This window comes from Oncorhynchus nerka, linkage group LG1, assembly GCF_034236695.1.
Source record: "Oncorhynchus nerka isolate Pitt River linkage group LG1, Oner_Uvic_2.0, whole genome shotgun sequence".
Lineage (NCBI taxonomy): Eukaryota > Metazoa > Chordata > Actinopteri > Salmoniformes > Salmonidae > Oncorhynchus > Oncorhynchus nerka.
Window position 1 is genome coordinate 40,071,362 of NC_088396.1, and position 17,931 is coordinate 40,089,292.

Below are 17,931 nucleotides of genomic sequence, written 5' to 3' on the forward strand. Positions count from 1 at the left end.
TGTGAAGGCAAAAGGGAGTGCTACTCAATAATAGGAAGGTGTTCCTAATGTTTTGTACACTCAGTGTACACACTTATTAAAAGTTATTGGCAACCTGCCCAGAGCTCTAACAAATAATGTACAGTAGGAATAGCCGATATCATGATAATAACAATGCCCTTTGATAGCCAAGGTAATCACACTGCATACAAGTATCTACAAAGAGGTAGTCATGACAGCCATTTGTAGTAAAATTACATATATCCAGAGAAAAGGAGGAGTGTGATGGTTTGGATTGATATAAATACACTATTCTGCTTCCGGTCTGTCCTATAACTACACTATTCTGCTTCCGGTCTGTCCTATAACTACACTATTCTGCTTCCGGTCTGTCCTATAACTACACTATTCTGCCACCCGTCGGTCCAAAAACGGGACTATTCTGCTGCCTTTCTATCCTAAAACTACACTATTCCGCTGCCTGTCTGTCCTAAAACTACACTATTCTGTTTCCTGCCTGTCCAAAAACCACTATTCTGCTTTCTGTCTGCCCTAGGGGCAGTAACCTCAGATCCTTGCCGTGACGTGGAAGTAGCCTACATGCCCTGGGCCACAGTGTTTGATGTGTACAGCGTGGGCCTGCAGCAGCAGCGGTTAACCCTGTCACGCCCTGACCTTAGAGATCCTTGTGATTCTCTATGGTTGGTTAGGTCAGGGCATGATTTGGGTGGGCATTCTATGTTCTCTATTTCTTTGTTTTTGGCCGAGTGTGGTTCCCAATCAGAGGCAGCTGTCTATCGTTGTCTATCGTTGTCTCTGATTGGGGATCATATTTAGGTAGCCCTTTTCCCCACTTTCAGTTGTGGACCTTATTTTCTGTTTAGTGTCTGTGCCTGACGGAACTGTTCGATTTTGTTTTTTGTCGTTGTTATTTTGTTTTTTGGTGTCATCAATAAAAAGACTATGTACGCCTACCACGCTGCGCCTTGGACTCTTTGTCCCAACGAGAGCCTTAACACCCTCTACCTACTAAAGCAGGACAATGGACTAAAGAGACACTCTGAGAAGAGATCTGGCCCCCTTTCCTGTGTCACATTTCACTGCATATTTCGGAGAGACTCTACTCTAAGCAGCACATGAGTCTTGGGGTGTGTCCGGGCCCTGGTCAAAAGTAGTGCACTACATAGGGAATACAGTGTCATTTTGGATGCAAGTCTTGGAGTACCACTCATCAAATACACCCAGATGGTGCAGAGAGAGAGAGAGCTGTAGGTTTCCAGCAGAAACACCTGCAGTGCTTTTGGGGTTCTTTATTACATGACAGGCATGGGGGGTTGAGAGGGAGATCCTTGTATTTGAAGTATTTCTAAGAGGCAAGACCAGCCCCAAACACAGCAGGCACGGGAGGAGAGTGGCTTCTATACTTAAAGGAGAGAGTGGAGAAACAACAATCCTGAGGGAGTATGGGTCTTTATCCTGGTCAGGTTCAGTCAGATTTGAGGGGGGTTGTGAGGGGACAAGGGAGTTTCAGGGGCCTAGCAAGGGAGAGGGGACAGAGACACTGGGTAAGGGACAAAATGATCAAACACACACAGCAATATGTTAGGCACGTTTGTGCTCACAGCTCTTTGCTGAGCTCTGTAGTTTACATTAACCCAGAACAGATTGCCTACTAATTGCTGTGTGTTCAATTTACAACAAATAAAGCACTAATTGACTCCACTGCTGTGCCAAAATGTTTAATGAACTTCTGCGTCAGCCTTGTAGAACCTTAGATCCTGCTCAAACTATGTTCCAATCAAAAACAAAAGTGATTGAATGAAATCAGACGACTACTACTACAGAAAGAGTAGGTGCTACAGTTGGTATTAGCAGGAGTTACAAATCATGATGGTGATTGGGACATCGTGAGTACTGGTATTAGCTTCGTTCCAGTTAGGCCTGTTCTTTTTGGACTACCACACTAATCCCACTGTATATTTCTGCCCCTGAACAGGCAGTTAACCCACTGTTCCTAGGCCGTCATTGAAAATAAGAATTTGTTCTTAACTGACTTGCCTAGTTAAATAAAGGTTAAATAAAAAAATATTGCTGAAGGCTTTTCATACAGATTAGATTAGACAGCATTACTGCAACCTGACAATACATATGAACACTTTCTGTGAATGTGCCGGATTTAGCCAGCCAGCTAATTTTAACAGTAGTCCCTAGGCAGGTAGATAAAACCCAAAGTGCTACCTCTCTGCCTATGGGTGCCTATGCTTATTGGATCTTACTGTACCCCTTATGCCTCTGGCACTACCCCAAATATGGTGTTTAGCATGTCTGTAGTCTTTGTAATAGAGCTTGGGACTATAAGGTTCTTTTATTTTTTATTTAACTAGGCAGGTTCTATCTGCATTTTTGTTGAAATAGCCTTGTTCAGTTCAATGTTCTCTACTTTTTATAGTACTCTAAATACCCAAATTCATGTTGTTAAGTTCAAAACAATACAGCATACAAATTGTTGACACCATTCAAAACAATGAAGATTCAGAACTTTAAAGCAAATGATTTACTTTAGTTTATTTAGTAAATAGTTTCTTAAAACGCATTGTTGGTTAAGGGCTTGTAAGTCAGCATTTCACGGTAATACCGGTTGTACTCGGCGCATGAGACAAATACAATTTGATCTCAGAATCCTGTTTTTGCAGATAGTTCCTTAGAACAAAGCTCTGGAAGTGTCTGGCTGAGGAGGAGAATAGGAGAAGCTGTAGGATAAAGGGTGTCTCATTTTGACACATCAAGCAATAAAACCAAAGTGCTTGTGTGTGCCAAATGTTTTGCAAACATTGGACTAGTTACAAGCTAGGATAACTATTTTTTCAAATAGGCTAACCATGTCAGAGAGGGATTGGAAGTTGGCCAGATGCTCTCATTTCAATAAGGCACAGTCACGGTCGTGCCAGGCAGAGAGTCACACACAGGCGCACTCACGCACACTCGCGCACACACTAACAGACAAATAAACACATGTTCCCATTTACTGTTTGTCCTCCATCTCCAGCCAGCTTCTACAAGAATCTGAGGCTGCAGATTTATGGAGAGAAAGGGTTTGTGGTCTGGAAACGAAGCCAAGCTATTCCTGGCATTTGGTGCTATTGAGCAGTTAGATTGTTACTGAGAACCTGCTGTAGATGTGACAGAGCAGAAGACTACAACGTCTAGGTTTACTGAGACAGGCCTGGTCAAAAGCAGCCGATGGTTTTACACACAGACTTAGCTGATCCATGCATGCACAGAAAGAAAAGAAAGTTTACCATTGCCTCAATGAACATCTTTTAACTCTCTCTTGGCGTCTATTTTACTTAGACACACACACACACACACCTTGTCAGCTCGGGGATTCAATCTTGCAACCTTACAGTTAACTAGTCCAACACTAACCACCTGCCTCTCATTGCACTCCACGAGGAGTCTGCCTGTTACGCGAATGCAGTAAGAAGCCAAGGAAAGTTGCTAGCTAGCAATAAACGTATCTTATAAAGAACAATCAATAATAATCACTAGTTAACAACACATGGTTGATGATATTACTAGTTTATCTAGCGTGTCCTGCGTTGCATATAATCGATGCGGTGCATATCGTTGCTCCATTTACATTACATTTACATTTAAGTCATTTAGCAGACGCTCTTATCCAATGTGTACCTAACCATAAACATCAATGCCTTTCTTTAAATCAATACGCAGAAGTATATATTTTTAAACCTGCATATTTAGCTAAAAGAAATCAAGGTTAGCAGTTAATATTAACCAGGTGAAATTGCACCAATTTGTAAGTCGCTCTGGATAAGAGCGTCTGCTAAATGACTTAAATGTAAATGTAAATGTGTCACTTCTCTTGCGTTCATTGCACGCAGAGTCGGTGTATATGCAACAGTTTGGGCCGCCTAATTTGCCAGAATTTTATGTAATTATGACATAACATTGAAGGTTGTGCAATGTAACAGGAATATTTAGATTTATGAATGCCACCCGTTAGATAAAATACGTTCTCGAAAACGTCTTGTTTTCGAGATGATAGTTTCCGGATTCGACCTTAATGACCCAAGGCTCGTATTTCTGTGTGTCGTATTTCTGTGTGTTATTATGTTATAATTAAGTCTATGATTTGATAGAGCAGTCTAACTGAGCGATGGTAGGCAGCAACAGGCTCGTAAGCATTCATTCAAACAGCACTTTGGTGCGTTTTGCCAGCAGCTCATCGCTGTGCTTCAAGCATTGCGCTGTTTATGACTTCAAGCCCATCAACTCCTAAGATTAGGCTGGTGTAACCGATGTTAAATTGCTAGGTAGTTAGCGGGATGCGCGCTAATAGCGTTTCAAACGTCACTCGCTCAGAGTCTTGGAGTAGTTGTTCCCCTTGCTCTGCATGGGTAACGCTGCTTCGAGGGTGGCTGTTGTCGATGTGTTCCTGGTTCGAGGCCAGGTAGGAGTGAGGAGAGGGACGGAAGCGATACTGTTACACTGGCAATACTAAAGTGCCTATAAGAACATCCAATAGTCAAAGGTTAATGAAATACAAATGGTATAGAGAGAAATAGTCCTATAATTCCTATAATAACTACAACCTAAAACGTCTTACCTGGGAATATTGAAGACTCATGTTAAAAGGAACCACCAGCTTTCATACGTTCTCATGTTCTGAGCAAGGAACTTAAACGTTAGCTTTCTTACATGGCAAATACTGCACTTTTACTCTTCTCCAACACTTTGTTTTTGCATTATTTATACCAAATTGAATATGTTTCATTATTTATAATCGGTATCGGCGTTGAAAAATCATAATTGGTCGACCTCTAGTCTACACTTCATTATCCTGACAGACTCAGCACAGGCCTCAGAAGACACCAAGGTTAGATTGCATGTGAATACAGAGAAATACATAAGACCATTAGTCTCGAGAGCACAGATGAGCAGAACCAACACACACACGCCACAGCGTGGCCCCACAAGAGGGTACTGACACCACCCCTGTCCCATCGTTGCTCCTGTCAGTCAAACTAACTTTAGAGGCAGATCAATGCCCCTGACCTGACCCCCGTTCTACAGGCCACTCACAAAGTCAAAGAACAGGGCTGTCCTTGCACAGTCATAAGATATTCTTGTGTGTGCTCAGTATCACAAGATGAACTTTGTTCCGTACATAAATATTGTAAAAATTCCCTTTATCCTATCAGAGGTTAAGGTGGAACTTTGTGAATAAACATCTCCACACACCTCACCTGAACCACCCCTACCAACTCAAATCTTCCATTCATGCAAAGTCCTTGAAATATTTCATTGAACAATTGCCAACTACATTACATACACCAGTTGATTGAATAATGGGTTTTATGTGTAATTGGGTCAGGTGTTTAGAGCTGACAGTCACTGGCCAGAAAGCACAACTGTGTAGGCGGCTAGGCACTATGGAGGTTTGGCTTGGCACTACCTTGCATCCCCAAAGCACCAGGTAGCACAGACATGACAAAAGCAACCGCTGGGTGTGGAGCGTGCCTGGCCTACGCCAGACTGTCATCCTCATTCACACTCTACTTGGAGGCGGCCAGGGCAAACAACATCAAGAGGCTATCCAGGAGCAGAAGGAAACACCATATCCAAAAACATAAACCAGAATCATGAAAAGTCACTTTACAGTGACAATAGATAATGAAATGTAGGTAAAAGCTCAATTACTGTTTATAACAATATTCCAGAAACACAAATAGAAGATGCTACAGGTTGGCAGAGTCAAGTATCTTTGTTTTTAAAATTGCAATAAAACATTTGTTTAAAAAACTACTACGGTACAACCTCAGAGCTGGGCTCACTCCTGTCTCACTCCACAGCTGTCTTTTATTGAGTAAGCAGGAACCAATCCCCTTGCAGGAAGGAGTTCTGGCCTGGTCCTGGCATGCCTTTTGGCCCAGTAACACAGTAGTCACATCAAACGGAGGGAGTGAAGCAGGGAGGGCAAGTATGCTGGTGTCATTCGCCCTTTCTCAATGGTCTAAACTCTGTCCTTTCCTAATCTCCTCGTCTTCATTGCAGTAATCTCAAAGAATTGGAGAGGCGCTGAGGGGGAAGGCTGCCGTTTTAAAGGCTCCTATCCAACTGTGGTATTTTTTCGCATTGTTTGTAACTCATTTTGTACATACTGTTGTTGCTACAGTACCGTCTCTTATGACCGAAAATAGCTTCTGTAAATCCGAACAGCGAAAGACGGAGAAAAAGGGGGAGGAGGGCGGGGTGCATTGTAAGAATTTGAAGATGAGTAGGTAAACCACCACTATTATTGGCCAACGTGCAATCATTGTAAAAAAAAAACTGGACGATCTACGATTAAGAATATCCTACCAATGTGACATTAAAACCTGTAATATCTTATGTTTCACCGAGACATGGCTAAATTAAGCTGGCTGGCTTCTCCGTGCATCGGCAGGACAGAGCAGCTAAATCTGATAAGACGAGGGGCGGAGGTGTGTGTCTATTTGTCAATAACTACTCTTGCGCAATGTCTAATATTAAAGAAGTATCGAGGTATTGCTTGCCTGAGGTAGAGTAGCTTATGATAAGCTGTAGACCACACTATCTACCAAGAGAGTTCTCATTTGTATTATTCGTAGCCATCTATTTACCACCACAAACCGATGCTGGCACGAAGACAGCACTCACCGAGCTGTATAAGGCCATAAGCAAACAAGAAAATGTTCATCCAGAAGTGGCGCTCCTAGTGGTCGGGGACTTTATTGCAGGCAACCTTACATCCGTTTTACCTAATTTTCTACCAGCATGTCACATGCAACCAGAGGGGAAAAAAACTAGTCCACCTTCACTTTCCCTCACCCTCCATTTGGCAAATCTGACCATTATTAAATCCTCCTGATTCCTGCTTACAAGCAAAAACTAAAGCCGGACATACCAGTGACTCGCGCAATATGGAAATGGTCAGATGATGCGGATGCTACACTACAGGACTGTTTTGCTAGCACAGACCGGAATATGTTCCCGGGATTCATCCAATGCCACTGAGGAGTATACCACCTCAGTCACCGGCTTCATCAATAAGTGCATCGATGACATCATCCCCTCTGTGACAGTACGTACATATCCCAACCATAAGCTATGGATTACAGGCAACATCCGCACCGAGCTAAAGGCTAAAGTTGACGTTTTCAAGGAGCGGGACACTAATTCGGACGCTTTTAAGAAATCTCGCTAAGTCCTCAGATGAAACATCAAACAAGCAAAGCGTCAATACAGGACTAAGATTGAATCAGACTAAGATTGAATCACTCACTCACAGCCCTAGGACGATGCCTCAGGGCTACCTGGCCTGATGACTCCTTTCTCTCCCCAGTCCACCTGGTCATGCTATTGTTCTGCCTGTGGAACCCTGACCTGTTCACCAGACGTGCTACCATGTCCCAGATCTGCTGTTTCAACTCTCTAGAGACAGCAGTGGTAGAGATACTCTGAATGATTGGCTATGAAAAGCCAACTGACATTTACTCCTGAGGTGCTGACCTGTTGCACCCTCTACAACCACTGTGATTATTATTATTTGACCCTGCTGGTCATCTATGAACATTTGAACACCTTGGGCATGTTCTGTTATCATTTCCACCCGGCACAGCCAGAAGAGGACTGGCCACCCCTCATAGCCTGGTTCCTCTCTAGGTTTCTACCTAGGTTCAGGCCTTTCTAGGAGTTTTCCCCAAGCCACCGTGCTTCTACACCTGCATTGCTTGCTGTTTGGGGTTTCAGGCTGGGTTTCTTGCTGTTTATTATCTATGCATAGTCACTTTACAAATTACCTTGACTAACCTGTACTCCCGCACATTGACTCGGTACCGGTACCCCCTGCATTTAGCCTCATTATTGTTATGGTCATTTTTTTGTGTTACATTTTGATTTAGTTTATTTAGTAAATATATAACTCTATTTCTTGAACTGCAAGGGCTTCTAAATAAGCATTTCACGATAAGATCTACATCTGTTGTATTCGGCACGTTACAAATCAAATTTGATTTGAGAGATTTTAAGATATTTAAGAAAGAGCCCGTCACCTGCGAACACTCATTCATCAATACTATTTTAACCTTTTATTTAACCAGGCAAATCAGTTAAGAACAAATTCTTATTTTCAATGACGGCCTAGGAACAGTGGGTTAACTGCCTTGTTCAGGGGCAGAACGACAGATTTGTACCTTGTCAGCTCGGGGGTTTGAACTTGCAACCTTCCGGTTACTAGTCCAAAGCTCTAACCACTTGGCTGCCTGCCGCTTTAAAAAAAAAAACTAATAGTGGTTCCTACAAATACCTAATTAAATGTTCAATACCGACACAGGTGAGTTCTGCCCAAATAGCGGTGTCAGATCGATAAAGCTGGTACCTACTGCTCCATTATACTGATAAGGTGGTGCAGTACTGTTTCAAAAACAACAAGATTCCCTTCCAGATGACTTCCAGACCTCGCTGTAATGATGCAAAGGCTGGCAGAATTAAAATGCTTTGAGCTAGAAAAGAGAACCCATCCAGGACACCGCACCAATTTATTTCCTCAAGCCGAATGCCTTTTAGCAGTTAATCAGTCTGGATCCTACTGCAGTTCAATCCAAACCAGCGTGCTTTTCTCAACACTACACAGCTTAGCAAATGAGCTTTTATCAGCGCAGCATTAACAAATCTAAACTGTGTACAATGCTGTTTTAAAGCATTTAACAGGAGGGGAATGGGACTCGCTACAGAGCAGGCAGAACCTTCCCATTACCATCTGTGGGTTTAGGAGACCAGTGCTGGTACACAGAATATTTTTACAACATTGTTTAGTGTTTATACTCTTCAGCGATTAAGTAACCATGCCAGAGAAGTGTGGGAGAGGACTATCATTCTGAATAATTTGAAACTCATTATAGATTGAGAACCATGAACAGAGAGGAGGAGAAGTGTGTGTGAGAGAGAGAGAGAGAGACAGAGAGAGAGTGTGGGGGACCACAGAGTGTACTGGACTGTTAACATTTAAATAACCCCCCACCCCCCCATCCCAGTTTACATGCTACCTAGAGGGCCTGCTTATGGTCCGACCGACAATCAACAAATGGCCATTGTGTATTCGCCTCTGCTGAATAAATTAAACAAGGCACTTTAACTGGGTATAACTCCAACAGTATTTGGGAATACACAAAGCACTGAGCGAGGCCTCTGTTACAAAGAAAGCTCTCTCTGTGATTTGGTAAACCAGGGGGCCTGGGCCAACATCCAGCAGGTCTCGACCCAAAATGCACAGAGGCTGCTTGGACTGGACCTGATGTTCTGGGAATCGTAATAGGACAGCCTGTTTAGTGTGTCACTCAGTCAGTTATACGCCCAGCTAGCAACCCTGCCTGCCTGCTGACCAGCGTAACAGACATCTAATGCATGGGCTTTAAGCAGGACCTTCAGGATGGAGAACATTTGACATAATTTGTGGTTGACATCAGGGCATGCATCTTTAAATCAAAAGAGTACATTTATACTCTGGGGAACAAAAATAATGAAAGAAAGATGAGGAGAATGTTGGTGGATGGAGGAGAATAGTTTTGTTAAGAACGGAACACAAAATGGACCTTTCAGCTCTGGTTCTGGTAGTAGAAAGTATTCCTGAATCCTGCACACACCCACCACAACTCTCCTGGGTTCTAGAGCACTCAGTGTTAAAGCCAAGAAAACACAGCCCAGAGAAAGATACGATAGTAAAACATTAACTTAAGTAAAACATTAAGCACAAGCCAACTTACACACCCTAAATAACCACACATGTAAGGCTCTTGGAAGGTTTGTTCAGGGTTTCTTTCTGCACATATATCAAGTACTGTATGAAGCACTACTGTTTGTCAGGATACTAATTTCCTTTGTAATACATGCACACATACCCGAGCAGAGGATGCCCTTGTGTCGAGCGCAGGAGAAGTCGTCACACTCGCAGAAGGTCCCGTAGATCTTCCCGAACTCTGACTCATAGCAGAGGCACTGGTTACAGCTGCACTCCCCTCTCCCACAACATATCTGCATCCCCTCAGCCTGCCTGCAGGCGCTCAGGTACATGCTGCCAGCCTCACCCTCCTGGCACTCACAGCGGGCACCCAGGTAGCCCGGGTCACAGCGGCAGATACCACAGGTGTACTGTCCAATGGAGCTGCAGTGGGTACTGTTAGCCTGGGTCTGGTCGGTGCAGCCACAGGCACAGCGGTAGTCCACAGACACCTCCAGACGATCCTTGAAGCCCACAGGCTTGATGGTGAAACTCTGCTGGGTACCTGGGGCGGGGCAGCCTCTGGCGTCTATACTCACGTCGAAGGACACCTGGAAGAAAGAAGAACAGTACAACAGGGTCAGTATATGGACTGGACTAGAGAAAACAAATGTGCCACAATTTGAGAACACTTCTCAATCAAGGAGTTGGGCCTTACAAAAAACAATGTAATAGTGACTATTATTCATAAGTGGATTTTTAAAAATGGCCACCTTGACCTGGAACCATTACATTTTCATTATCTTCCTCCATATGACTCAGAACCTATTCTGCTTTCATTAGGCTTGGCTGGGACAGGACTGTGTATTACATATGACCTGCAAGCTGTTTTTTATACATGTGGACTTAATTAACTCAGACACACACCAACACAGAGACACACACTGAGACAGAGACAGCAAGTTCAGAGGGAAAGGGGAAGAGCAAGATAAAGAGATAGAGAGGGCGGATAGAGTTCAGAGAAGAGTTGATGTGGCTGAGTCAGATCTGTCGTTCTGCCCCTGAACAAGGCAGTTAACCCACTGTTCCTAGGCAGTCATTGAAAATAAGAATTTGTTCTTAACTGACTTGCCTAGTTAAATAAAAGGTCAAATAAAATAAATAAAAGTTGATTAAAATCAGCCAATTTGAGCAGATGACACAGACAGAACAGGACCTCCATCCATTTGATTGCTCTTAGGACGGAAGTCTGAACAAGAGAGAAACACCACCCTCCCTTTAGCATGGCCCGTCTCAACATGAACTGTTACTGTGCAGGGTTAGTGTTTTTCTCTCTGTACCTCAACTGCCACAGCAACTATCTCTAGTGTGTGTGTGTGTGTGTGTATGTAGCTGAACTGCACAGAAACCATCTTTTGTGTGTGTGTGTGTAGCTGAACTGCACAGCAAACATCTCCAGTGTGTGTGTGTCCGTGAATGTGTAGCTGAACTGCACAGCTACCACCCACACACTGCCTGTTGTAGATGAGGCAGAATGTTAATCTTTGTGGTTTCATTCCATTTAGATGGGATACTGGCGTGAATTCCCCCGGTTAAATAAATATTACCAGAAATCTACAAAACGACAGAATGCATGTCAGTTTCATATCATCACCTTCCATGAAACCTTGGACTGTGTTCTAAAGTGCCAGAGGCCAAACGAAACAAACAGACAAAACAAAACAAATGAGGACCGACTTCAATAACATCTAATAGAACTCATAAGAAATGTGGTTGACTTTTCAATACGTTCAACCAAAACACATCTCTGGATAAGCATGGTTCCTTTAATCACCAAAGTTCAGCAAGGAGGAAAACTCATCTACACAATATGGCCAACAATATGAGAGGAACACATGCAGCACTAGAAGAAGTTCAATGACTTGTCTGAGAAGGTTCACTCAACGTACAGTGAAAAGCCTTTCTTGCAAACTCAAAACCTAACAATCAATAACAATGTAAGACCGGAAAAAAAATTAAATAAGAAGAAATATGAAGAACACAGTAAGTCAGTAAGTAAGTAAGCAAATAAACTATATACAGGGTCAGTTCCAATACCATATTTACAATGTTCAGGGGTGATGGAGGGAGATATGTATACGGATAAGGTGACTAGGCAACAGGATATAAGATAAACAGGTTGAAAATCACCATGAATATGCTTGCTAGCAGTTCTGTACAAGCTCTGAAATACCATCGGGCCCCTAGGCCTTGCAAGTGTTGACCTGTTTAAGGACCTTCCTCACGTCAGCCACAGAGAGCGAGATCACCCAATCCTCTAAATCAGTGACGGTCCTCACACCCGGCACGATGTTGTTGTTGTCCACGCGTGCATACAGTCATCTTCCTTTGTAATGGACTGTAGTGGACTGTAGCCCCTGCCACATGCGGTGGGCGTCGGAGGCTGTGTAGTATGAATCCACCTTATTCCTATATTGTCCTTTCTCACGTTTGATGCGGAGGTCATAACAGGACTTCTTGTACTTATTTCTGCCCTCGGCCTTAGCCTCAGGGTTGTCTACGATGGCTCTGTGTCTGGTAGCCCTGTCCTTTAGTTTTACCGCCAACCTCTGGGTTAATCCAGGGCTTTTAATGGGTGAAGCAGCGAATCCTCACCGTGGGGACAACGTTGCCAATACACTTTCTAATGAAGCTGGTGACAGAGGTGGTTAGCATGTCAATGTTATCGGCAGAGTCTCTAAACATATTCCAAATCAGCGGTAGCAAAGCAGTCCTTTAGGATAATCTCAGATTCTGGTGATCATTCCTCAACGGAGCGAGTCACGGGTACTTCCTGTTTGAGTTTCTGCTTGTAAACAGCAAGCAGGAGTAGGGAGTCATGATCTGAATTGCCAAATGTCGGACGAGGGAGGGCCTTGTATGCTTGCTTATGGGTAGAATAACAGTGGTCTAGGACTTTATCGCCCCTAGTGGCATTGGAGATGTATTGATGGAAGTTGGGCATCACTAGTCCCAGTGATGCAGAATTAAAATTGCCGGCAACCAGAAAGGCAGCCTCTGGATGTAGATTTTATTGCTTGTTTATAGCCTTGTACAGTTCATTAAGTGCCAGCTTGTTATTTTTCTTGTCCCGAGGTATGCAAGTCATGATAACAACTAAAAACTCCCTTGTGAGGTAGAAGGGTCAGCATTTAACCATCAGGTATTCCAAGAGAGGTGAACAGTGGGTCGACACTTCCACCACGCTGGAGTTATCACACCAGTTGGTGATATGTAGAGGAACCACCCCTCCCCCAATTTCCCCGACTCCACTGTCCTGTCCTCCCGATGAATGGAGAATCCATTGAGTTAAATAGCCATGAGGGAGTATCTTGTCCGACACCCATGTTTTTTAAAAGCAAAGAATAATGCAGTTTTGAGAGTCCCGTTGGTAGCAAATCCACGATCGGAGGTCATCCATCTTATTATTGAGTGACTAGTAGCCAGTAGAATGGAGGAATAGAGGAAAGAGGAGCTTGCAAAACGGCGGCCATCCAGTACGGCACCATCTTTGGGAGCCACTCATCCGCATCCCAGTGGATCCAGATCAGGGAAGGAGCACTACACCAGTCTGCAGGAGACCGGAGGGGTCGTGGGATGTGAAGATGTGAGGGGTTCAGCTCCCATCAAATAATAACGCCCACAGCCTCTTGGACTGCAGCCCTAAAGCCAAACACTTGGACATTAGGGCTGTGTTGATGTTGGCTTCAGCTCCACACGTAACGCACAGATCTGAGTCTTTTGGGGACAGAGCAGAGCCCTGTCACTCAGGATACATGATCTCATCTCTCTTCCTCTGGGTTTCCTTGGCTATATCTTCTTTCTCCAGTTCCTCTAACCCTGAGACATGGCTGTAGACCATCGTTCATCCATATATTTATATGTACATATTCTTGTTCACTCCTTTAGATTTGTGTGTGGTAGTGGTAGTTGTTGGGGAATTGTTAGATATTACTGCATTGTCGGAATTAGAAGCACAATCATTTTGCTACACTCACATTAACATCTGCTAACCATGCGTATGTGACCAATACATTTTAAATGTATTTTAATTTAACTACTATGTTATTAGATGCCATAGGAGTTTACAGACGCATCTCAGCGTTAGCCTTCCTCGTTCAATAAGAAGCGAACATCAACATGCCTAGTGATGAAGAGGTCAGAGACCATGCTGAGAGAGCCTCTGTGTGTCCTAAACGACTGAACAATCCTGAACACTTCGAAGGCGGAGGAAAGACTAATACAAAACTGCTGCATGATAATGAGCAATGTGTGTTGGAGTGGCTTTGTGGAGGAGTAAACAGTCATGACATCATCACCCTGCGACATCTTTCCAAACCAAGGTGGTATTCTAAGCTACCAAGGAAACACGAGTCATGGAAGAAAGACAATCAACAAAACAACTTTATTCCATATGCACCAGCAAAACAACATTCATGGCTGAAGAACCAGACATGACTGCAAAATTGCGGGATGTTCCTCCTGGCCAGTCCCTCTACCTCGTCCACTACAGCGCAACACATGGAAGACCTGTCAGCCAGTCCCTCTACCTCGTCCACTACAGCATAACACAACATGGAAGACCTGTCAGCCAGTCCCTCTACCTCGTCCACTACAGCATAACACAACATGGAAGACCTGTCAGCCAGTCCCTCTACCTCGTCCACTACAGCATAACACATGGAAGACCTGTCAGCCAGTCCCTCTACCTCGTCCACTACAGCATAACACAACACGGAAGACCTGTCAGCCAGTCCCTCTACCTCGTCCACTACAGCATAACACAACACGGAAGACCTGTCAGCCAGTCCCTCTACCTCGTCCACTACAGCATAACACATGGAAGACCTGTCAGCCAGTCCCTCTACCTCGTCCACTACAGCATAACACAACACGGAAGACCTGTCAGCCAGTCCCTCTACCTCGTCCACTACAGCATAACACAACACGGAAGACCTGTCAGCCAGTCCCTCTACCTCGTCCACTACAGCATAACACAACACGGAAGACCTGTCAGCCAGTCCCTCTACCTCGTCCACTACAGCATAACACATGGAAGACCTGTCAGCCAGTCCCTCATCCAACAGCATAACACATGGAAGACCTGTCAGCCAGTCCCTCTACCTCGTCCACTACAGCATAACACAACACGGAAGACCTGTCAGCCAGTCCCTCTAGTCCACTACAGCATAACACAACACGGAAGACCTGTCAGCCAGTCCCTCTACCTCGTCCACTACAGCATAACACATGGAAGACCTGTCAGCCAGTCCCTCTACCTCGTCCACTACAGCATAACACAACACGGAAGACCTGTCAGCCAGTCCCTCTACCTCGTCCACTACAGCATAACACAACACGGAAGACCTGTCAGCCAGTCCCTCTACCTCGTCCACTACAGCATAACACAACACGGAAGACCTGTCAGCCAGTCCCTCTACCTCGTCCACTACAGCATAACACAACACGGAAGACCTGTCAGCCAGTCCCTCTACCTCGTCCACTACAGCATAACACAACATGGAAGACCTGTCAGCCAGTCCCTCTACCTCGTCCACTACAGCATAACACAACACGGAAGACCTGTCAGCCAGTCCCTCTATCGTCCACTACAGCATAACACAACATGGAAGACCTGTCAGCCAGTCCCTCACTCTCCACTACAGCATAACACAACATGGAAGACTAGTCCTCTCTTCCTCGTTCTAGTCCGAGGTAATGAGATTTAGGGGATATGTGAGTCATGAGGAACTTAGCTCATTCAAACACTGGCTCATTAGGGAAACTAGTAGCTATGAGATAAAGCTGCTGGAGTAAAAAGACGGAACCAAATCAAATCAAAGTCTATTGGTCACATACACATATTTAGCAGATGTTATTATGGGTTGTAGCGAAATGCTTGTGTTCCTAGCTCCAACAGTGCAGTAGTATTCTAACAGTGCAGTAGTATCTAAAAACAATTCACAATACACACACATCTAAAAGTAAAAGAAAGGAAATATATACCGTGGGGAGAACAAGTGTTTGATAACCTGCAAAATTGGCAGTGTTTCCTATTTACAAAGCATGTAGAGGTCTGTAATTTTTATCATAGGTACACTTCAACTGTGAGAGACGGAATCTAAAACAAAAATCGAGAAAATCACATTGTATGATTTTTAAGTAATTCATTTGCATTTTATTGCATGACATAAGTATTTGATCACCTACCAACCAGTAAGAATTCCGGCTCTCACAGACCTGTTAGTTTTTCTTTAAGAAGCCCTCCTGTTCTCCACTCAATACCTGTATTAACTGCACATGGGGACAAAGATCGTACTTTTGGAGAAATGTCCTCTGGTATGATGAAACAAAAATAGAACTGTTTGGCCATAATGACCAGCGTTATGTTTGGAGGAAAAAGGGGGATGCTTGCAAGCCAAAGAACACCATCCCAACTGTGAAGCACGGGGGTGGCAGCATCACTGTGAAGTCCATGGAGAACAAGAGCACCTCCTCCCAGCTGCCCACTGCACTGAGGCTAGGTAACACGGTCACCACCGTTAAATCCATGATTATCGAAAACTTCAACAAGCATTTCTCAACGGCTGGCCATGCCTTCCGCCTGGCTACTCCAACCTCGGCCAAGAGCCCCCCCCCCCCCCCCGCAGCTACTCGCCCAAGCCTCTCCAGGTTCTCCTTTACCCAAATCCAGATAGCAGATGTTCTGAAAGAGCTGCAAAACCTGGACCCGTACACATCAGCTGGGCTTGACAATCTGGACCCTCTATTTCTGAAACTATCCGCCGCCATTGTCGCAACCCCTATTACCAGCCTGTTCAACCTCTTTCATATCGTCTGAGATCCCCAAGGATTGGAAAGCTGCCGCAGTCATCCCCCTCTTCAAAGGGGGAGACACCCTGGACCCAAACTGTTACAGACCTATATCCATCCTGCCCTGCCTATCTAAGGTCTTCGAAAGCCAAGTCAACAAACAGGTCACTGACCATCTCGAATCCCACCGTACCTTCTCCGCTGTGCAATCTGGTTTCCGAGCTGGTCACGGGTGCACCTCAGCCACGCTCAAGGTACTAAACGATATCATAACCGCCATCGATAAAAGACAGTACTGTGCAGCCGTCTTCATCGACCTTGACAAGGCTTTCGACTCTGTCAATCACCATATTCTTATCGGCAGACTCAGTAGCCTCGGTTTCTCGGATGACTGCCTTGCCTGGTTCACCAATTACTTTGCAGACAGAGTTCAGTGTGTCAAATCGGAGGGCATGCTGTCCGGTCCTCTGGCAGTCTCTATGGGGGTGCCACTTGGATCAATCCTCGGGCTGACTCTTTTCTCTGTATATATATAAATGATGTTGCTCTTGCTGCGGGCGATTCCCTGATCCACCTCTACGCAGACGACACCATTCTATATACTTCCGGCCCGTCCTTGGACACTGCTATCTAACCTCCAAACGAGCTTCAATGCCATACAACACTCCTTCCGTGGCCTCCAACTGCTCTTAAACGCTAGTAAAACCAAATGCATGCTTTTCAACCGTTCGCTGCCTGGACCCGCACGCCTGACCAGCATCACCACCCTGGATGGTTCCGACCTTGAATATGTGGACATCTATAAGTACCTAGGTGTCTGGCTAGACTAAACTCTCCTTCCAGACTCATATCAAACATCTCCAATCGAAAATCAAATCAAGTGTCGGCTTTCTATTCCGCAACAACGCCTCCTTCACTCACGCTGCCAAGCTTACCCTAGTAAAACTGCCTATCCTACCGATCCTCGACTTCGGCGATGTCATCTACAAAATTGCTTCCAACACTCTACTCAGCAAACTGGATGCAGTTTATCACAGTGCCATCCGTTTTGTCACTAAAGCACCTTATACCACCCACCACTGCGACTTGTATGCTCTAGTCGGCTGGCCCTCGCTACATATTCGTCGCCAGACCCACTGGCTCCAGGTCATCTACAAGTCTATGCTAGGTAAAGCTCCGCCTTATCTCAGCTCACTGGTCACGATGGCAACACCCATCCGTAGCACGCGCTCCAGCAGGTGTATCTCACTGATCATCCCTAAAGCCAACACCTCATTTGGCCGCCTTTCGTTACAGTTCTCTGCTGCCTGTGACTGGAACGAATTGCAAAAATCGCTGAAGTT

At 44.7% G+C, this 17,931-nt stretch overlaps 1 protein-coding gene across 3 annotated transcripts in view; it reads right to left on the reverse strand.

The window, feature by feature from the left end:
* The window catches only part of LOC115130172 (integrin beta-5-like), a 96,881-nt gene that overhangs the window by 53,747 nt on the left and 25,203 nt on the right, over window positions 1–17,931 (reverse strand). For all 3 annotated transcript variants that reach the window (XM_029661034.2, XM_029661024.2, XM_065018701.1), the window contains exon 10: window positions 9,918–10,347. In XM_029661034.2, coding sequence (XP_029516894.2) covers window positions 9,918–10,347 — 430 coding nt within the window. The remainder of the gene's footprint in view (window positions 1–9,917; window positions 10,348–17,931) is intronic.